Source organism: Lissotriton vulgaris, chromosome 11 (genome assembly GCF_964263255.1).
Source record: "Lissotriton vulgaris chromosome 11, aLisVul1.2, whole genome shotgun sequence".
In the NCBI taxonomy this organism is placed as follows: domain Eukaryota; kingdom Metazoa; phylum Chordata; class Amphibia; order Caudata; family Salamandridae; genus Lissotriton; species Lissotriton vulgaris.
In genome coordinates, this window is record NC_141699.1 from 711,546,969 (window position 1) to 711,569,553 (window position 22,585).

Below are 22,585 nucleotides of genomic sequence, written 5' to 3' on the forward strand. Positions count from 1 at the left end.
GCTATCTTTAAGAACTTTACAAAGGCAGCGTTCATGACTATATCATTCGAATGAAGACAGACTTTCAATGCCTGTCTACATGTCCTTGTTCCACGCATATTAAAGTGAGGTTTAAGTAATGCACATCTTTCGTTACGGAGTCCGGGACAGATACATAAGAGGTGGACAATATTCTCTTCTCCACCTTTACAAAGTCTACACAATGTGCTGCTGTTGGGTTTTTTCCACGGCGGGGTGTGACTAAGGCCTGGTAGAATTCCAAATCTTGCTCTCACAAGACATTGTATTTTATTATGTCGAGTTCTTTACGGCAGCCATCGCCACTCTTATGCGCATACTTTCCTGAGGAGTTAGCAAATTTCCCCTTTTATCCATTGACGTCTGGAATGACAAAAGATGTATTTTGTATTACAAAATTAAATCAGGGCAACACTTGCATTTTATGTGTTACTAGTCTTCCTGTAAAGGTTAGGAGTGGTGCGTCCAGGTGCTTAAAATAGTGATCAGTGCATGTATTGTAGGGTATGTTTTTGAAGAGGAATATTTTTCTGGCCCTAATAATGTTAATATTCACGCACATGAGCAGGTCCCCTCCTCGTCAAGTGGGCACCTCCGTATAGCTTAGTGTGTCAGAAACATAATTTTTTCCGAATTTATCCTAAATTCATTTTAGCAGATTCTCGAATGATATCTAAACCTTTTGGACATGATATTCACAGGTCTCCAAAGTATATTGGATGATCATCTGGCAGAAAGATATTTTATCCTGTGCCCTCATCCTGTTGGGGTCAGATGAACCCCTGCAGCAGCAGAACCTTCCTTATTCATGTTGAAGGTAATTCAGTTATTATGACATGGAGTACCAAACTCAGTCTGAAGCCCATGTCCCCCTGGATCACAAAGCGGAAAGGCCGTTAAACTGTATCACATTTCTTCTGCATGTCGAGAGACATAATGGCCAAGGGGCCTTTTGCCCCCATTGGCTTTTGTTATCCGGTGTAGCTTAGTTCATATGCATGACTTAAAGCCATCTTGATCTTGGCGTGTAAACGTTTTGATTATCTTTCCTGGTCTAGCTGGCAGTTTTGTTGATAGGCTCTTGGCGTCTATGGGGCATATTTACAAACCCTTAACGCCAACGTAGCGTCACTTTTTTTGACGCACCGGTGGCAGTGCACCATTTCCCATATTTACAAGATAGCACTAAGTGGAAACGCCCCCTTGTAAATATGCCTCTTACCACCACAGTGTGCTTCTGCAAAGGGGCGAGCAATGGTTTTGCTGTGGGCGTTCCACCACAACACCCAATGCTTTGTGATGCTGCCCCAGATTTACAAGGCTGGGGCACAGCCAACAACTAAGGCCAGGTAATACCTCGTCTTAGAATGGCAATACGAGGAGAAATGATTAATTTGTCCTCGTATTTTTCTCTTTCCATGTGTGCTTCATTCTGCAGTACACATAGAAAAAGAAAAAGCAAATCACCATTATTGATAGTTTATGTGAGGGAAGGAGTCCCTTTTTGCACATAAACAATCGTCCCTGCAACACAGGAAACCTTGCAACATGGTGCAGGGGTGCCTGCGCTGGCGATAGGCAGTTTTTTTAGCAACAGGACTAGGGGAATTACAGGGGTGCACCGTATCTCTGTAAATACAGTGCATCCCTGCTTTTTGGAAATGTCGGAGCGCTGCATTGCCAAATTTGGCGTAACACTGCACTCTGGCATTTTCTTGTAAATATTCCCCTATATTTATATGAGACATTGGGAAGTATGAGCTTTATCTTATTTGGGGATATTCATATTTTTGCCTCAATTCTATGGAGCAGAAGCTACTTTGGTGAGTTGAATTCTCTGAATATCTTCAGATAGTTTCTGATCAATTTCCCTTTCAATCGTATTCAAATCTCTGCAAAGCCATTGCACCTTGTTATTTTTCTTCCCTGTCCCTTTTCAAATACCTTATTCTTCTGGGGTGATGTCGCTTTCAGAAAGTCTCTGTGTTCTGCCCTAATCCCCATAATCAGCATGCCCTTGACTAATTCTTAATTCTGTCCTGTTGTTCTCTCCCTTGGAGGTATATATAGTCTTGTAGACCCCACAAAGCCAGAAAAGGCCTGTTCTCATCTCTCTGAATATCTCCCTTGTCATCCAGATATGAATGGTATAATTATTTCGACCTCCATTTTGACTGACCAGGACATGAGTTTTCCTGACTTTTTCCCGAATTCATAAGTCTTTCTATAGTCCATACAGTTCAGATATCAGGGGTATCTGAGTTTAATACCAGGTTTGATTCCCTGGTAAGAAATAGCTACAATTGATTTTCGTTATAACCGATTTGCTGGTACTGGAAAGTTCTTAGAATTTCTTTGATAATTTTAATCCCTTGCCTTAACTACTGAACTGGGGAACATCTCGCCTTACCTTAGAATTGTTTGTTTCACTTATAAATGCCACATTTTATCATTCCTGTCCACAAAGGAGGCGCCAGACTCACAAAGGTGAACTGAGACGAAAGTCTAACTTTAAAATTTTCGGTATTAACAAAGGGCATTTACGAGTTGTAAAGTTAGACTTTTGTCTCAGTTAAACTTAAGTTATGGTTTTAAGTGTTACTGAGCAAAACTCCTGGTCTCAGTTACACTTAAGACCAAAACTTAAGTGTAACTGAGACAAAAGTCTAACTTTACAACTCGTAAATGCCCTTTGTGAATACCAAAAGTTGTAAAGTTAGACTTTCAGCTCAGTTTACCTTTGTGACTCGGGCCCCATATGTTTATTTCCCAATACTGTGTCATTGTTTCTATGTATTTAAAAAGCTTGGAATGCAGAAGGTGTACGGCATTCAAGTGCCTTCCTATAAATTATCATGACCAGTGCAAATTAGTCAGAAATCATCGTTTCCAAAACCCTTGGTGTAATATAGTTGACTGTCTAGTAGCTGGGGTGGGCGGAGCTAGGTGGGCTGAGGGGAAGAGGAGGGGTCCAGGATGAGGGCAGATAGAGTAGGGACGGGGAACGAGGTGGATGCAAGAATAAAGAGTTAGACCCATACATCTGTGTCCGTGAGTTATTGTAGTGAGACACTACAACTGGCGACGAAGGTGGGATAAGCAAAACCCACAGACCCCAACACCTCGTGAAAACACCCTGTCCCGAGCAGCAGCCTACATCGAGCTGTAGGGCGTGACTGAACTGCTGCCTCGACTGAAGAGGCCATCAGCAGGCGACCCGGCCCCTCTGCAGACCGTGAGGGAGCTGAGAGGAGTGATTGAAAAGAGCGCTGAAACGCTCGGTGCCAGAGAAGAGCCCTTCGCGCTCAAAACGCGAGTCACGCCGGCAGCGTGTGCAGTGAGTAGCCCCATAACGACAGGAGTCGGGAGCCCACTCCGACCCTGCTAGACCCCCAGAGACCTGGAATAGGCGCCCGGCGGTGGGAGAATCGGTCCCTGAAGGACCGGCTGCGGAGCGCGACTGAACGCCGGAGAACAAGAGCCTGAATGCCCGTGATCGGAAGAAATCCTCACGCCCGATGCGTGTAACTTGGCAGGGTGTCGTGCTGAGGCGCGCGAAGAGCGCAGAGTAAGGCGGGAGCCCACCCCAACCTCACCTGGTGGCCGTGGCAAGCAAGGGAAGACGAATCCTGGTGAGTGCTGTCCCCAGAAAGTGCCCGGTGAAGAGTTGTGACTGGAGAGAGCAAGCCTCGTGGATGAATGGTGGTGGCCATCTTGGAGTCAGGCGGCCCTGAAGACAAACCCTGTGTGAAAGTGCGGCGGCCATCTTAGAGTCAGGCGCTCGTCAGGACAGACCCCTTGACTATCATAGGGCGGCCATCTTAGAGTCAGGCACTGTGGAAAAACAAGCCTTGGCGACTGTGATGAAGTAAACATTGGCAACTGTAAATGAAACAAGCATTGGTGACTGTAACAAAACAAGCAGTGACATGCAAGCAAGCATTGGCGAATGCAAGTGAAGAATAATAAAGCGCTGAAAAGACGACAAACAAGCACATGCAAAGGCAAGAAGCGGTCTAAGAAGACAGGCATTGATAAAAACGAGGAGAGAAATAGCACAACAAGCATTGGCAAATGCGAGAGAACAAGCATTGGTATACGGAAAGCAACAAGCATTAGTAAATGTGGAAGACCAAACAAGCGTTGGCGAAGACCAAACAAGCGCTGGCGAAGACCAAGCAAGCAAGCATTGGCGAAAGCCAAACAAGCATTGGCAAAGACCAAAACAAGCATTGGCGAAGAACAACCAAGCATTGATAAAAGCATATAAACAAACATTGGCGAGAAACAGCAAACCAGCACGAGCACCTACAAAGGCGATGGTGAACACATGCCGACGAGCGTAAAGGGGAGGAGCTGCGGGACAGAACCGCACGAGGTTCAAAAGGAGGCAAGACTGCGAAGGACGGTCCCAGAAACAAGCACAACATACACGGAGGTGACTAAAAGACTTGCACTAGCCTCACCGCGGAAGAGTCAGTAACCACCTGCCACTAGCACGCGATTCGAAAGAGAAGGAGCCCTGTGACTAGCACAGTGCGGCTGGATAGTGGACATTTCGGAACGCAGGAAATCCAAGTTATAGTCACTGGCGAATACAGTGGTGATTGCAAGGATTAGTAACGCCCCAGCAGATGACCAGACCCAAGGCCTCGACCAAAGAGGATTAACTAAAACTACGAGAAGCCGAGTGAACAACCCGTCCGAATACAATCATTCAGAATCCTTTCTCATGGCGAGGGAAGAAGTAGCACAACGACGCAACCCTTGCATCAGAGCACCACCCCCAGGAATGCAGTATGGTACCTGGAGTCTGTGTCTCGAACGGAACCAATGGCTGGCGACATTGGGTGACTTCCTGGACGCCAATGGTGAACAAAGAGAGAGAAAATGTCTGATGCTGCTCCTCCATCTGGTGGGTCCTGAAGGCCAATGCCCAATCAGAACATTCTCCAAAGAAGACACAGAAATCTATAAAAGACTCCAAGAGAAGCTATGTGCCCGTCTCTCCGCACAAGCAGAAGTGAATCATGATCGCATCATTTTCAACACAGCTCGGCAGGAACCAGGCGAACCATTGCCAACTTTCATCATTCGGTTGCAAAACCTGGTACAAGGCTGCCATTTCAACACCTTTACGAATGAGGACGCAGTTCGACTCCGGATAATTGAAGGCTGCGCAAACCCCGACACAAAGCTCAAGATCTTGCGAGGAAAGTGGTCGTTAGAAGAAATCATTAGGAAGGCTGAAATGGGAATGCACGTCAAGGCAAGAGACAGATCGAAGGACCCGAATCTGAAGGCAAATTGTCAAGATGCCTGGACAGATGAAACTCGGAAAACAGAGAAGACAAAAAGGAGAGAGAGGGAAGGCAGACCAATGAAAAGACAACGGGAGAGACACAGTGACAAGGAGTACTCCGAGTCAATCAGTCAAAGGACAACCTCAAGGAGTTCTTCACCCTCAAGGTGTCATTCAAAAGAATACCCCGAGTCAATCAGTCAAAGGACAACCTCAAGGAGTTCTTCACCCTCAAGGTGTCATTCAAAAGAATACTCCGAGTCAATCAGTCAAAGGACAACCTCAAGGAGTTCTTCACCCTCAAGGTGTCGTTCAAAGTCTGACGAAGAGGGAGCGTCAAGTGGGACAGACCGCACTCCTGGACAAGAAGGCAACCTGCACAACAAGAGAGTAAAAAAGACAAACCATAGAAGAAGAAATCAAAATGGTCAAAACTGGAAGTCGGTGCCGGAACATTCTTCATCAAGTTGTGAAGATGAGTCTGAAGGAACATCATCCAGCAGGAGAACACATCACACCCACATCATGGGTATCCGAACACCAAATAAGTGGGAAGAAGAAATAGGTCGCATAAGACGACCTGACCCTCCCCAACAACGAACAGGAAAAGACCAACGCATCAATGACACCGGGGACAACAAAGAAACTGAGAAGACGTCGTTGACATGTGAGAAAGGCAAAGATGGAAAATCTCAAGAGCAAACACAAAGAACAAGCACATGGTTGTTGAACAACTTCTCAAATGAAACAATGCCAAAGACAAGTCGACGAAGGCGCCCGGAGAAGTGCCTTAAAGACAACCCTGAGTCAACGAACAACGCGTCACTGCCCACTCACTTCAGACATCCATTACCCAATACACCCTCTAAGGAACGCTTCAAAAGGAGTATGGCCAGGAACTCCTCTGATTCAGAGAGCGCGTCCGTCCGATCCTGGAAGTCGACAAAAGCCTTCTCTGACCCAGAAAGCACGTCTATGGCCAGGAACTCCTCTGACTCAGAGAGCACGTCTGTCCGATCCTGGAAGTCAACAAGAGACTTCTCTGACCCAGAGAGCTCGTCTGTTCAATCCCGTGAGTTGACCGAGTCATGGTCCCGACGACAGCCATGGCGTCAACCACCCGAACGCACCATGGAACCAAAGGACATCCTTCACGTCAAGAGCAACACGTCACACACTAAGGACGCTGAATACTCAGTCACGCCACAAGGCAACCTGTCATGTCAGTCACAAGTATATCTGGACATAGATCGAACACCGTCACCCCTGAAGGGGTCCGCGAGGCTGACTCAAAGGACCTACAAAAGGAAAACAGAGACGGTGGACCTTAAGCACCAGACGGGAAGGGACCAGCCATCCACTCCGCAAGGAAAACCGGACATGGACCTTAATCACCAGACGGGAAGGGACCAGCCATCCACTCCGCAAGGAAAACCGGACATGTCAGCAGAGAGAGATCATCAGATGAGAGAGAAACATGCCTATGCACAGATAGCCCACGAGCTCGCCAGACAACCCGAGGCCGTGAATGAGTTGTCGAGCCACACCGTACTGTCTGGTATACATGACCCTAAATTGGAGGGCAATGTTGCCCTCGACCGGACTAGACAAAAGAAAGTAAAAGTAGATGCTGGTGCTCAGAAGAGGACCAGAACATTATCTACTCATGAAAGAGATCGGGCATCTGAATCAACAGCTACACCGCAGGAAGGAAACATGATGACTGCGGAGTGTGAGAGTAAACAGTTCAAACGCGACGTGGTCAAGAATGCCCTGATCCAGACAACTGAAAGATTGACCAAAGCCAGGCTCACCATTGATTCAACACTACTGAGGTTTGAAGAACAGACTGTCCGCCGACCCGCGTGGTGGATCGAAGAATTGCGAACACTGAAGACATTAAGCTCATTTTGCTAAGAAAGGGGGATATGTAATATAGTTGACTGTCTAGTAGCTGGGGTGGGCGGAGATAGGTGGGCTGAGGGGAAGAGGAGGGGTCAGTACAGGATGAGGGCAGATAGAGTAGGGACGGGGAACGAGGTGGATGCAAGAATAAAGAGTTAGACCCATACATCTGTGTCCGTGAGTTATTGTAGTGAGACACTACACTTGGCTCCTGCAAACTATCTTCAGCAAACCCTGGGTTGGAAAGAAGCCAGTCTGTTCTGGAGAAGGCTCTATGCATTCCTGAACGATCAGAAAACCCTTGGTCTATATTTTCTTTAAGCCCTCATGCATTTATGAGAGCTAAGGCTTGCGTAGTCCCCTAACAAAGCGCCCCCCAATAAGACCCACATTTCCCCATAGCTGTTTCCAACATAAAGTCAAACTCCCACCTAAAAATGATGGTACCCTGATATGTGCCTCAGCTGTCAGGCCATTCCCATCGGTTGCATACCAGCTTCCTGCATGATTTACTAAACGTACTAGCCATTGCCCTAGTTGGACACTCAGCTCTTCTAATATAACAATGCTTGTGTCCCAGTATCACTGAGATCTATTTGTTTATAGCTTTTTAAGTGCCAGATGCTATGTTGTGGAATGCCGTCCATTTCTGTGGCATAGGACATCAATGCTCATTTACACATCTGATGAGACTTGTCTCTGCTTTTAATATTCGTCTGTAACACATTTTGAGATTTCTTAGGTGGCACTTTCCTTTACAGACTATTATATCTTGTTCATCAAGCCAAAGGGCCTAATCCCCTAAATTCTCATTATTTATTTTATTTTATTTATTTATTTATATAGCGCACTACAACCCGAAGGCGCCATTAGGCACTTGTGGTATATTTTTGCAAACCTTTTTTAACATTATTATCATGATCATTACTAACGATAAATGGATTATATGTAGACTACTACCACTGGCAATAGTAATAAAAACATACATAATACCATAAACAAAAGGTTTCTTCATCAAAGACTTAAAGCTTGTGCAGAAGACCTGAGAAGTGCCTATTAAAAAAGTATAACAACACTGGCCTATAGCCACCTTAAAGACAGACTCTGAAATGTGGAACTATCCATGTGTTCTCAAAGGGCTGAGTTTATAGATCAGTCATCTGCCATTGCTAACCCAAGCTCAAGTCGACCCCTTCTGTGAGCACCAAGTACACCACCAAACTGCCCTTGCTGAAGTTAAACCACTGCTAGTGATGCACAAGGAGACCCAATGTAGGACTGACCCACATTGCCCTTTCCTTTGTGCCAATATACCAATGTGGAGTACTGCTTGGGGACTGCAACAAGTCTGTGCTATCCAAGAAGGACCTACCGCCATTGAGCCCTAGGGGTAGGAACAGTGAGGGTGGCTCCATTGACATGATGCCTGCCCTATTCTGTCGCCATCCACCATGCTGGTTCTTTAGGTCTACACACAAATACTGCCATGCTTACTTACACCCCCTAGAGGTTCCTATTGTTGCAGTAGTATTCTACTACTGGAAAGGAGATTCTTCCTTTTATATCTCTGAGGCAGTAACATAAGCCGAAGTGCCCAACACTTTTGAAAATTAGGCAATCTGTGGAATTCTAGGATGGGTTACGTTTTTCCATTTCCTAAGTATTGCTTTTCCAGAGTTCCTGAGGTATAGTGTATGGCACTCACCCTCCTTGATCAACCTCAACCCTCTATTCTGGATCATATTGATTCTCTCTGAATCAGTCCTCTCCCAGTGCTATATTACTCTTCGCCAATGAGCCTCCCAAATAATGCATTCCAGATTCCTAATCTGTTTCCGGCATACATGGTTACAATGTATCCCGATATCACCCTCTTCATGTCTTAAATCACCCATTCACCTGCCCTAAATCACCCACTTTCTATTTTATATCACTTATTTCTTCCATGGCTTACCCACCTCTCTGTTCTAACTGATACTGCTCCTCCATCCTTGATCACCCTGTTCCCTATCCTGGGCCACCCCACTACTTCATCCCAGGTTGCTTTGCCATCCTGGTTTACTCTTTCCCGAATGGGTCACCTTCCCTAAGCTCCAGAGGTAACCCTGCTTTCTCATTTTAGGCCACACACACCTCCTCAGTCTGATCATTCCACTTCACCCGTGCAGAACCCCTGTTGTACACTTACACCCCTCAGAATTTGATGCCAACATTTACTTTGTTGTCCTCTACTCCAGAAAGTCAGTTTTCCTGCCCTAGAGGAGGTATTGGAAACGAATATGTGACGTTATTTCGCATACAAATACCCCGCATACCATCACTCCACAAAAAATATTCTGCACATACTATCACTCCGCAAATTAACACAACGCAAACTTTTACAACGAATATGCCTTTACCACTCATGCCTTTACAGCGCAAAGGCATGCATGTTAAAGGTATACTAATTGAAAAAGTTTTAAAGGTAAGTAAGAGTACCCTACCCTACCCTACACCCTAATGTAGTACCCCTGCACCGCCCACCCTTGACACAGTCCTTTTCCTACATTTACACTACCCAGCACGACCCCCCAACACTACTATAAAGCACTTTTCTTCCCTACACAAACACTACAACACTACCTTAATACACTACCCCCAGCATGCCCCTACACTACACAAACACTACACCACTACCCTAAACTCTAAAACACTACCCCAAGCATGACCCTACACTACACAAACATTACAACACTACCCTAAACCCTAAAACACTACCCCCAGCAGGACCCTACACTACACAAACACTACAACACTACCCTAAACCCTAAAACACTACCCCAGCATGACCCTACACTACACAAACACTACACCACTACCCTAAACCCTAAAACACTAACCCTGCATGACCCTACACTACATAACAACCACACTACACTACACAAACACTACACTACACTACACAATCACTACCCCAACACGACCCCCCCCACCCCTAAAAAATTAATCCAAGCCCCCTTACCTCTCTCGTCGTTGTGGTTCCACACTCCTCCTGGTTCCATCTTCTTGAAGTCTATTTTTTTCACAACGCATGTGCATTTACCATACATGCCTTTACAACGTAATTCGTTGTAATGGTATACGGACTCAAAGTCCGCGGAAAAAAAGATGCGGAGTAAACGTTGATTACCCTTGGAAACGATATAGTTCAGCCTTCTCCCAACCCTGCTCTTATATTTAGAATTGCTAATATCTCAGGATACAGAAGGTTTCTGTTTCTTCATCATACCACAGATAGAGATGCCATTGCCGCATCTCAATGGAAGAAGCTTGGCCTCCTTTCACCAGCTGCAGTGGCCACTCCATCTCAGTTTACTCTTGCCCCAGTCCTGTGGTTTCCAGCTCCACTTGCTCTGTGTTGGGGCCTGGAGGAGTCTCAACTGTAACCAAATTTCATATTAACTGAGTCTTTTGTGTCCATTTGTCCCTCAGCTGCGGGTGAACCAGGATGAGCCAGGGGAGGACTATATGCTTAAAGCGGATGATGGTGAAGGCGAGGATGCAAGCAGCGCTCCCCGGCGCCACTGGGCAGGTCAAAGCAACAAGGACCAGATGAGAACTAATGTCATCAATGAGATCATCAACACAGAGAAGGACTACATCAAGCACCTCAAGGACATCTGTGAGGTAATCAGGGAAAAGAGTATGGGAGGAGTCACATATTTCCAATTGCAAATTAGATATGTCAGGGACAACCATGGCATAAGAAGCACAACCGGGAAACTCTGTGTTATCTTCACACATGCACTATCCACATGTGTGCTTTGAACCTGCCATAGAGCCATTCAATTTTGGAAAAAGATGTTCTTTGCCCCTTGTACCTTTGTCCAAGATCTTTTCCTTGCTGTTCTGTTTCAGAACCACTGCCATATGCCAAACAAAATATCAACCTACACTGTAGGTTCCTATAAAAATATATATGTAACCTTTTTGTATCTGAAACATATATACATATACAAGTGCTACCTCACAATACCAATACGCCTCTGATACTAACACTATAATTTATAGTAGCACTATACAGTTCATCAAAGCACACCAAGTAAATTTCACAAGCCATTAGACCTTAGCCTTCAAATGTATCTCTAACTGAGAGTTGTCTGATTTTTTTTTATTTCTAGTCACAGCGCATGTGGCATTGGAAACCTACCCAATCGTGAACTTTGATGGCCCTAATGGGTATCCACATATTCACATCTGATGACAGGTGGTTGGGATCTCTCTGATACATAGGATTCTCGTCTGCAGAGCATAAAATTTAAGGAAGAGACACAATGTTCACTTAGATCTTCCTTGAAGTTGAAGACCATGGGGCCTCATTAAGAGGTTATTGGCGCCGGCACCACTAAGTTCACCTGCTGAAGTTATTGATGCCAGGGTGACAGTAGCCCCACTTGGGGGCAGAGTTATTGAGTATTATTTGTCGCATGAGAAATTAGTAATTATTACGGAAATTGATACTTACAGGTCTGATAGAGGGAAAGTTCCATTCTTTAAAAAAAAATGGAAAAATGACTCCTCTCTTAAAGAAGACAGGTGCTGGCCATGAGGATTCTACAATTTTTACCCCTACTTCCCTCCTCCCATTTGCTTCTAAGGTTTTGGAAAAGCATGTAGCTGAGATGTTGGGAAATCATCCACAAAACAACAACTGCCTTTCTATGTTGCAGGTGAGTTTCAGACCTGCCCACAGCACTGTCACTTTTACTGTCCATATGAGTTGACTTGATAAGCGGATTCGGGAATGGACCACATCAGTATGGTCGATCATAATATTTAGATCTACTGCCTTATGGCCATAGGAATATAGGACATAGCACTACATTTGTTTAGCTCGTTCTTGACTAACCATACCCAGGCTATTACGCTGAGTCCGTACTCTGGACAACATTCACCTTTAGCCAGTAAGGGATCCTTCCTCTCTCTTCATTTTTTAATGTGTATGTGATCCATTGCTGGGTTACTGGAAAATAGAGGGCTCAAGGCATATATGTACACACATGGCTCACAGTTGATAGTGCATTTAGATAATAAAACTTACGTACAATTGGAATTTCAACAGACACCCTGTTTAATCTGAAACTCGAGGGAAATTATATAAACTGTAGGTTAATTCAGAAAAGACAGAGTTCTTGGTGATTATAGACCATAGCGTTCTATGGCTGAATGGTCATTGGCCTCTGGAAATGATAAAAGCCCCATTGCTTCAGGAAAAGTCAAGAGTCTTGGGGTAGTATTTGATTCCCAGCGTTCTCTACTAGTACCTCAGATTAGTGTGGTGGTATCCTCATGTTTTAGGGCATTACTGTATAACTCCCAAGGATTTGTTCGCAGTCTTTTAGGAAGGTATACCCCTACGAGAACACTGAGATCATCTTCATCAAATTTGCTCCATGTTAGTACATTTAAGAGACAATCGCAAAAAAATTGTACATTTTGCAAGTGGCTGCAGCTAAAATGTGGCATTCCCTTCTGGTGAAACTGAGGATGACATCCTCCCTCCTGGAGTTTTGAAAACACATTAAGATATTACTATAACCTTATAGCCTGCCGTAGCTGGCTATACCGGCTATTAAAGGCCTGCTCCAGCTTTAACAAGGGAGCAGGACTTCAATAGCCGGTATAGCCCAGCTAACAAGGACTATAAGGCTACTAGAACATTCTGCCACTAGAAGGCAGAATGTTCTAACAAATATAAGAACATTTGAATGTTGGGAGCTCCATTGAAAACAATGGAGTAGTTACGGATTTACAATAGCTGGTATAAGCCTGGAGCTCCAACTTTCCAATGGTCATTTGTTTACCACTCTGGCTGTGAACAAAGGCTTCAGGGAGCCTGAGGGGATTCCAATCCCCCGCGCTCCCTTAAGGCTTTGGTTTTTATTTGTTAGAACATTCTGGCCTCTAGTTGCAGAATACTCTAATAGCCTTATAGTCCTTCGTAGCTGGGCTATACCGGCTATTAAAGTCCCTCTCCCTTGTTAAAGGCCCTCGCCGAACGCTGGAGAGGGCCTTTAATTGCCGGTATAGCCCTCTATGGCGGGCTATAAGGCTATAAAACAATGGCTTAGGGAGGGCGAGGGGATTGGAATTCCCTCAGGCTCCCTGAAGCCTTTGTTTGGTCACAGCCAGAGCTGTGAACAAAGAACCATTGGAATGTTGGAGCTCTGGGCTTATACCAGCCATTATAAGCCCAGTGCTACTCCATTGTTTTCAATGGAGCTTCCAATATTCCAATGTCCTAATTTGTTGTTAAGCATTTGAAATTAAAGAGAAAATATAAACAAGCATATAAAATCATACAGTTGGATCTTATGGTTCACCTTCTGGATTTAGGTAAGTAGCAAGGCCAGGTCCAATGTTCCACCAGCAGATTGTCAGGAGCGTCCCGGATTCGCCCAAGAGCAAGGTGCTGAGGTCATTGGTTGCAGGCACAGTACGGAGAAGGGATCACCAGAAAACACACTGCACAAGGGGACTTAAAGGTGAGTCCAAAGAGTCCCACTCAAGAGATCAGGCTGCAAGGGCCTTGGGACCCCAGGAGCACATTTGGTTCATCAGTACCCAGGCGAGGCAGAATGGTTGCAGAGCAGATCATTCGGCCAGGCGGCCTGCTTCAAGATGTCTTCGCTTTCAGGGGCAGGCAGGTTGCAGGGATGATTCCGGGACAACTGGGCCATTCACAAAGTGTGTCTGATGGATTTCAACGTCCCTCAATAGGATTCTTGCTTCCTGAGCAGTTGCAGTCCAGATTGCCCAGATTGGTCCGGTACCCCTGGTAAATGGTACAGCACGGCACGGCTCCGGTAGGTCTTGGTGTGGGGAGACAGATCTGCCCCTCTGGAGCTGATATACCTCTTCTTGCTTGGATGCTGTGTCAGATTCACTGGGGAGCAGCAAGTTGGTTAACCGTACTCTGCGGGTTAGGTGCCTGTGGACTGCAAGGCAGTAGTTTGTCTACTGCAAGGGCATTCTCAGGTTATTAGCGAAGGACTCTAGGTGCTCCGGGGTTCTTGGAGGTCTCATAGTTGCAGGACGAAACATCACACAATGATGGTTGAGTCCATGGAGCGGAAGGAAGTGTTTTGTGCCAAAATTCCGCAGCAGTTCTTCGGTTCTCGGGTCTGCAGCTCTTCTTTGTCTGTGTCTTCTTTGTATCTGTTAAATCTAAAGTCAGGGCCGAGGGGTGCCACCTAAATGCTACATTTGGGGGTGTTACAGGAGGAGACAGGTAGTAGTCAACGGGCTGCCTACCTTTAGGGTGTCTACAACCTCTATGTGACCACTTCCTTTGGGGAACAGGCACAACCCTGACCCTAATGGGCTAATTCCTTCGCAAACAAAATGGAGGATACTGAAAAGTGGGGTCCTCATCACCTGCCCCACCTTAGGGATGGTGCTGGCTGAATGTGGACTCACCTCCTAATCTAACTAATTTACCTGCCAGTCCTCCCATCAAACGTGGAGCAGGACAGGGGGGTTGGCATCCTTCACTATCTGGAGATGCCGGTGTTGCATTTCAAAGGCGGCATTGCATATGAAGCTACCTGTCTTGGAATGCCAATCTGGCCTGGAAGAGGTGTGAAACACCTCTGCGCAGAGCAGGCAATGATCCTGGCCCTTGAGAGCAAAGGCTCTCACCCCATGATGTCAGAAACATGAATTGTGGTGGCAGGTTGCTAAGACTATTTAGGGACCATACCAGTGATTAGTATGGTTCAGGGGCCACTCTAAGGTGCCCTCTGTGTACATTTATTAATAAATCTAACACTGGCATCAGGCTGGATTTATTAAGAGGAGATGCTTGGTACCAAATGTACCTGGGTACAGTGAAGCCATTACGGTGCTGGGGAACTTGTATTGACAGGTGTTCAGCCCATGAACTCCCTATGGTTTCCCTTTGCACTTATAATATCCAAGAATGGACTTAGATATTGTAAGGTCATATCTGCTAATGCAGATATGTCCACACATGGGACATAGTGAACCCTGCCTTAGGGCTGTAAGGCCTGCAGTAGGAGTGGCTTACCTAGACCGTATGCAGTGTCTGTGGGCAAGGCACACAAGGATGTGTGCCATGTCGACTCTTCAGTTTTCTCTGCACCAAGCTAAGAAACCTACAATGGCAGTTTGCATGGTCTTGGCGAGCGGTCCTTAGGATTGCACAAGTTGTGCTGCAGCCCTAGTGAACCCTCTTCAGACTCAATGCCCTATGGTACCAGGTGTATCAGTTTCAAGAGACTCATAGGGGTTACTGACGTTGTGCCAATTGTGGTACAATTTTAGGGAAAGGACACTAGTACTAGAACCCTGGTTAGCAGGGAGCCAGTACACCTCAGCCAAAGTTGCATCAATAACCAGGCAAAAATGGGAGGGGGGGATAATGCAACTTGAAACCAGTTCCTACACTTGGCTATTGGCTATTCTGCAGAAATTAAAAATGGCCCCAGGAGTCTGCAAGACACCACCTCTCTATAGGGTACTAGGTGCCTGGACATCGTCCCTACAGAGGAGGGTTCTCTACTTCCCTGTATGCACATTAATACTCTCGGTCTGGCAGAGAATTGTAGTTCACACAGACTGCATAATAATTTCCTTATACTGTTTGACACTCTCACACTCACATAAGACAAAGTTGCGACAGGTTATGTCGATCATACAGTACATGCTGCTGGTCAAAGAAGGACTTTAATATAGTCCACCACTGCAGATCTCAACAAGCTATGCACTATAGCAGCTTTTTGACATCTCACAATGACAATAACATGTAGGATAATATTAACAAAGTCCATCCCAGCAGATCTCTCCACCAACCAGTACCTACTGAGGAACATAAACGTAAAAACAAAATATCTCAGAATGGACATCCCAGCGCAGTAACCAGCACTCCTAATATTAACTTTAAATTTAATACTAGTAAACATACTACTAGTAAAATTACTTGTAGTAAAGTTACAAATAGTACCAGGCTATATCGAACAGCTGCGTTGGAACGGCTGTGTACACAAAATGAGACAAGGAAAGGGTGGGAACTCGAGCTAGAAACCACACTCACTGATAAGCAATGGGAATATTGCTGCAGGCAAACAGGGGCTATTACGGCGAGCAGTGGCTTACGGATTATACATTTCAAATTCATACACCGGGTTTACTATACTCCTGTGTTCTTGCACAGATACAAGCTGAGAGATTATGATCACTGTGATAGATGCAAGAAGGAGTGCATGGGCTTCCTACACCTGGCGTGTCAGTGCAAGTGGATACAGGAATACTGGAGTGAAGTGATAGATGATGTGTCCAAGATGACTGGATCTCGCATCCCAATATCGCCTATTGTTGCTTTGTTGGGATATACAGAAGAGCTGCCATCGATACATAGAAAATTTACTGCTCTGAGTCTGTTACTAGCAAAAAGGCGAGTGGCATGTAGGTGAGGCCGGGGCGCACCCCCAAATTTAAGGAGTGGCTTACTGATCTGATATTCTGTAAGGATCAACTCACCACATATGCTGAGCTGCTGCCATCCACATCACATTTGATTGTGACTTTAGCCTGAGGAGAATTGTTGTTGCTGTTTGAGAAGGTTTCACCACCCTCAACCAGTTACCCAATTTCTTACACTATCCCATCGTAATCCAAAGAGAGAACAGATCATTTCTTGCAGTTATGGTCAGATCAGGATGACACTATTTTTCATTTACTTGTACATAAGATTCTGCCACACATACATTATACGATCCATTTCCACGCCGACTAGCAGCATTGTGCTTCCCTTTGTGTCTGAGTGCCCATACGTTACGACTCATTAGCCCCAAAGTCCAAGGAAAAATGGACTGTAACACATATATTAACAATTTACCACAGAGAAACACTTGCCACTATCCATTTTCTGTGAAGTGAGAGGAATAGAAACTGAAGAAAGTGAAGAAGCAAGTTCAGCATGTCTTAAGATGGATCTGACCACAGATCCTCACAAGGGAACACGCATGTGTACACACACATGTGCACACACACAGACACAATCACACAAGTGCGATGTTACCATTGCATTCTGGAATCAAATGCTACTTTTGTACATAAAACCACCACAACTGGAATGAAAATTCCTTATGGTACAGCAGCTCAAAAACCTGGTTCCGTGCTTCCATTGTTTAGGAATGATACATTGATTTTCCTTAGGGTAATACCGGTAAGCCACAATGAGAATACACGTACATTTGTAAACTTCTGCCATAGCAAATTTCGAGCTACAGCGAGTATCCTAGAGCTAGGGTTAGATGAATGAGTGACAAGAAGGATGCTGAAGTAACACTATGCTTGTGATACAGCGCATCTGATCTCATTCAACTAGACATAAGTCAGACTATCACTGGGGTTATTGTGGGCTAGCTGTTATCTAGGGATGCTTATAGTTCCCAAAGTTATTAAATCACGTTAGTTGGCAAACTCAAATATTTAAGTTGGCATATTTGTTGTAAGATGTGTTCTTATGGTTTAAATTTATTGCTGCACATCCAGTAGAAGAAACAAATCTTGTAGTGTCTCATGCTTCAACTTGCACGAGTGTCATGCAGAGTACCTATAAAGCAGTCACTTGTCTTTATAGGCGTATGACCCAAGAAGCATTAGCTCCCTTAACTGCATTACGACTAAAATGGGAGGAGGATCTGGGTGATGTGATTCCTGAGAAGATATGGGCCGAACTAGTTGAACAAGTGTGGAAGAGTACTAGAAATGTCTGCTTTCAACTAGTGCATTTTTATATTCTACATAGGGCATATCTTCCCCCGGCCAAAATCAATAAATATTTTGATACAAACTCAGCAATGTGCCCAAGCTGTAACATGGAGGGAGCAGATTTTCGTCACCTGATGTGGGATTGCCCCCCGTTACCATTAGAGACTTATTGGGAGGAGGTAGTTACACTACTGAATGAAATCACTGATAGATATTTAGAACCAACTATAGGCCCCTGCCTGCTGCACTAGTTCGCCCATACATCTAACAAGCATTTGCAATGCAATAGGTCTCGCAGTAGGAACGTTTGAGCTATTGGTATTGTAAATGACACATTTTTTATTTATGTGTTGGTTTTGAAAATAGCTAAATTAATAGCTTTGTCATTTACAATGCCAATAGTTATAACTTTCGCAAATGTGACACCTATAGAATTTGTAATGCAATACGTGTTGTATTTACGTGACTTACATGTATTTCTATTACAAATAACAATGGCTTTTATTTTTTTTAAATAATTAATACTTAAATAAAAGTTATTGTAATTTATAATGGCAATAGCTTAAACTTTTCTAAATAACTTTTGTGAAGATTATGTTCAGTGTATTTTATTGTGACGAAAATACAAGAACAGAAGTGAAATATTAACATCTTTTTGTGACATTTGTAATAAAGCTTGAAACATTGAGAGAACATATTTGAACCAGTGATACTGTGGTGGTGCTGAGTGATGCTGTTGTTGCGCTGAGTGATGCTGTGGTTGCGTTGAGTGATGCTGTGGTTCCGTTGAGTGATGCTGTGGTTGCGCTGAGTGATGCTGTGGTTGCGCTGAGTGATCCTGTGGTTGCGCTGGGTGACACTGTGGTGGCGCTGAGTGACGCTGTGGTGGTGCTGAGGGATGAATTCTTGGCCCTGAGTGATGATGTGGTGTTACTGAGTGATACTGTGGTGGTGCTGAGTGATGCTGTGGTGCTGCTGAGTGATGCTGTGGTGGTGCTGAGTGATGCTGTGGTGGTGCTTGGTGGTGCTTAGTGATGCTGAGTGATTCTGTGGTGGTGCTGAGTGATGCTGTGGTGGTGCTGAGTGATGCTGTTGTAGTGCTGGATGATGCTGTGGTGGTGCTGAGTGATGCTCTGGTGGTGCTGAGTGATGCTGTGGTGGTGCTGAGTGATGCTGTGGTGGTGCTGAGTGATGCTGTGGTCGTGCAGAGTGATGTGGTGGTGCTGAGTGATGCTGTGGTGGTGCAGAGTGATGCTGTGGTGGTGCTGAGTGAAGCTGTGGTGGTGCTGAGTGGTGCTGTGGTGGTGCAGAGTGATCCTGTGGTGGTGCTGAGTTATCCTGTGATGGTGTTGAGTGGTGCATTCTTGTCCCCGAGTGATGATGTGGTATTGCTGAGTGTTTCATATCCTATGCCGCTCTTGTTTATCTAATTCACAGTAAAGGCACATTGCACGTGCCTAACATCCGGGTCGCAGATTCATAAACAATCCTCCATTTTCCGAGCACAGCGTCGCGTGATACCTGCTGCGAACAGCTAGCGTTTTATGGGGCTCGCAATGGACTAATAGAGCACATGATCAAGCGGGCGTTAGAAAAGTAAGAAATGTCTGCATTCATCGGCCGAGTTCCCTTTCCCCAAACATCTGCAGAATTCACAAGGCAGTGCAGTAAAACGCAAAAGATGCTGGTGTGAGCAAACTGTATTTCAAATGCAGATCTGTGACTCCACCCGCACTCCCTCAAAGGCCCTTTATAAAAGGCGGTCTATGCTGCAATGTGTAGGCTTTCAGGTGTGAACACACCAGAGACGCCAAGGGTGTGTGCGAGAAATAATGCACTATATGCAGAAGGAAGTAAGAGTGTTTTCATTCAAGGTGTTATTGGTATAACCTTTTCCTCCTTGCAAGGCTCCGAAAAGAGTTACATTCCTGATTAATTTCATAGGTTGCGTAATTAACGGTAGTAAGGTAAGATGAAAAGAAAATGTTACATACAGAAAATGACCTGCATTTCCAAATGTATTTGTATATGACTTCCACATTTTTGTCCAAAGCTCAGTTTCTTTTCATTCAAAGAATGTTTTCAGACTACATGATAAGAGTACATGATATACTGTTTGGCTAAAATGAACTAGAGATGCACGGAAGGAAAGCCAAAGATAAGGGTGCGAACAAAAAGCATCTAGGGAAGCTAAGTACAGTGTTTTGCAGCAGTGCCCTCGCACTGCTGAAAGTGGTTTTCACTCTTCATCTCTCGGTCAGGTACGGGTGCTCTCCATGAGTTTGAGATGTGGGGAAGGAGGTCACAGGGACATAACAAGCTCTCAGCATTGCTGTGGGGGAGGGGGGGCGGCAGAGCAGCAGCCTTTGATGTCTGGTGGTGTAAGAGAGACAAATGTTGGTGTGTAATGTAAATGTAAATGTAAATGTATAGGCATTTATATAGCGCACTACTTACCCGGAGGGTCCCAAGGCGCTTCGACCGCTGCGAAACCCTTCCTGGCTTCCCTGAGAGATGGTCCCTTAATTGGTATCTCCAGGGTGAGACCAGGCATCCCCGGCGGTCTGGTGGGGCCGTTAGTGAAGATGAGGCAAGCTAATGCCCAGAGTTGCCGAGTGTGATCGCTGATCAGAGTGGGCACCGAGGCGAGAGAATTATCGAGTCCGCTGACCCTGGTCCAGAAACCTGCCGCGCCGGGAATTGAACCCTGGTCCCGGGCCGTCCTCTGCTCTTGGGTCTGCCGCCTCTAACCAGTGAGCCACACTACTTCACGGTGTGCGAGGCTTCCTTATCATCCGTCCGGGGGGCGGGCGGTGAGGGAAAAAGGGGGTGGGTGGAAGTATCAACAAGCCCGTTCAGCTGCGAGTAAAATGCCTGTAGGTTGACACCGGTGTGTGATATTATGCAATTGGCACGGATTCCAGTGACCCAAGTGGATGCCGGGGATCAAAAGGATATTGTGATGATAGCCTCACAGGCACTTTAAAGTAATACGCAACATATGACGGCACCGGCGTTAAAAAAGTGAAAAACATGTGTGCTAGAACCTCTTCAAAGCGGGGCAATATGAAACATATTGCGTGAATGTGCACCCGAAAAAGTTTGGCAGCGTGTGAGCTAAACACCATAAAAAGCAGGTAGTATCCGGAAATTAATTAATTACAAACACGCATGTGTGTTTACAGTGCCACAAGACAGTTTCTAGAATCAAAGCGCGCAGCAAGAGCGGACACGTCTTACCTCAGTCTGGACAACGGTGTGAATGGGAAGCCGGCGCCCGAGGGTAAGGGGGGTATTTGCCGCGAGGCGCGCTCTGTGGTGGGGGAGTTAGATGATCACGAGGCAAGCCGATGTGGGGGGGTTTCTTGATCAGTTATATGTGTTTATTTGGTCTATTAATCGCCTCCTGATGTTTCTGGGCCCGGCAAACCACTTTCTCATGGCAGGCAGCTTCAGAGACATGGTCGCTAAAGGGATAATATGTGTTGCCTCTCGCCTGCACTGGACGCTTGTAAGAGACGAAAAAAATACAGGTAATGGGCTTTGACGTGGTTGAGGCATGCTGCATTTTGTGTCACAGTGCACGTGGGCAGGGTCACAGGGACTAGCTTGACAAGAAGGAAACACGTCAAAGTCGGATGGGGGTGGGAGGGCGGGGGAGCAAGGGAGCTAGTGGGAGGAAACGAGCATATGGGGTGCAAGGCTTTGTTGTGAGTGAGGCCAAGTGTACGCCTGGCGAAGCGTCACGCTTCAGTAGACAACATGCATTGGGAGGAATCCGCTTGTTCAAGAGTGTTGTTTCCCCTACAATAGTTCAGAGCTATAAATAGCTCGACCTAAAAACAAGGTCACTAGTAAGCTTTTGGACTTGGGCATTCTCTTGGTTAAAATAGACATTACAGCACACTGGAAATCAAAGAAGGGCTCGAGTATTAAGAGATGGAGGACTGATTTATTCAAATGGGCAGAATGTAAAGGTATTGTTAGACTGTAACTGGCTAAACAGGCAAATAGTGAGAGAGCACTGGAGGCAGCGAGGGCTTGGGAAACCTTGGTAGTTTTGTTGAAAATTCCAGACCCTGACTTGGACGAGGACCCCGAGGCTGCTGCTTTCGCTAATCTGCCCTTATCACTGCCCACTCTATGGCTTGATGCATAGGTGCTATGCATTCACGAATTCCCCTGCTTTCGACACAGAGGGATTATCCAGACGCTAACAACTGTTTACTTTTATTGTACTTACCTGCATTAAATCTAGATGTTGACATAATCATTGCTAAATTTGACGGAGGGGGGAGGGATAAGGAGATTTGTTCAGCACTATCAAGTACGTGGGGGGAATTTTCACTGCACTGTCCTTTAAGAAATGTGGGTGCTGATAACTTACACGTTACTGATGGTTTTGTTGACATATGATATCCATGTAGCGAAAAGTGGAACAGTGCATATGTCTATTATAGATATGTTACTTGTTAATAAGCACGGCCCTACTACACTCTCATTACGTGTGCACCTTTCTGCCTATATATTTTGACAATGCTTGTATCGTTATATTTTGGAAAACAATAAAACGTTTGTTTGAAA

General features: G+C 45.4%; 1 protein-coding gene across 7 annotated transcripts in view; it reads left to right on the plus strand.

Annotated features, from left to right (window-relative positions):
- The window catches only part of ARHGEF4 (Rho guanine nucleotide exchange factor 4), a 663,006-nt gene that overhangs the window by 599,422 nt on the left and 40,999 nt on the right, over positions 1-22,585 (plus strand). For all 7 annotated transcript variants that reach the window (XM_086943787.1, XM_086943785.1, XM_086943786.1 and 4 more), the window contains one exon: positions 10,697-10,891. In XM_086943787.1, coding sequence (XP_086799913.1) covers positions 10,697-10,891 — 195 coding nt within the window. The remainder of the gene's footprint in view (positions 1-10,696; positions 10,892-22,585) is intronic.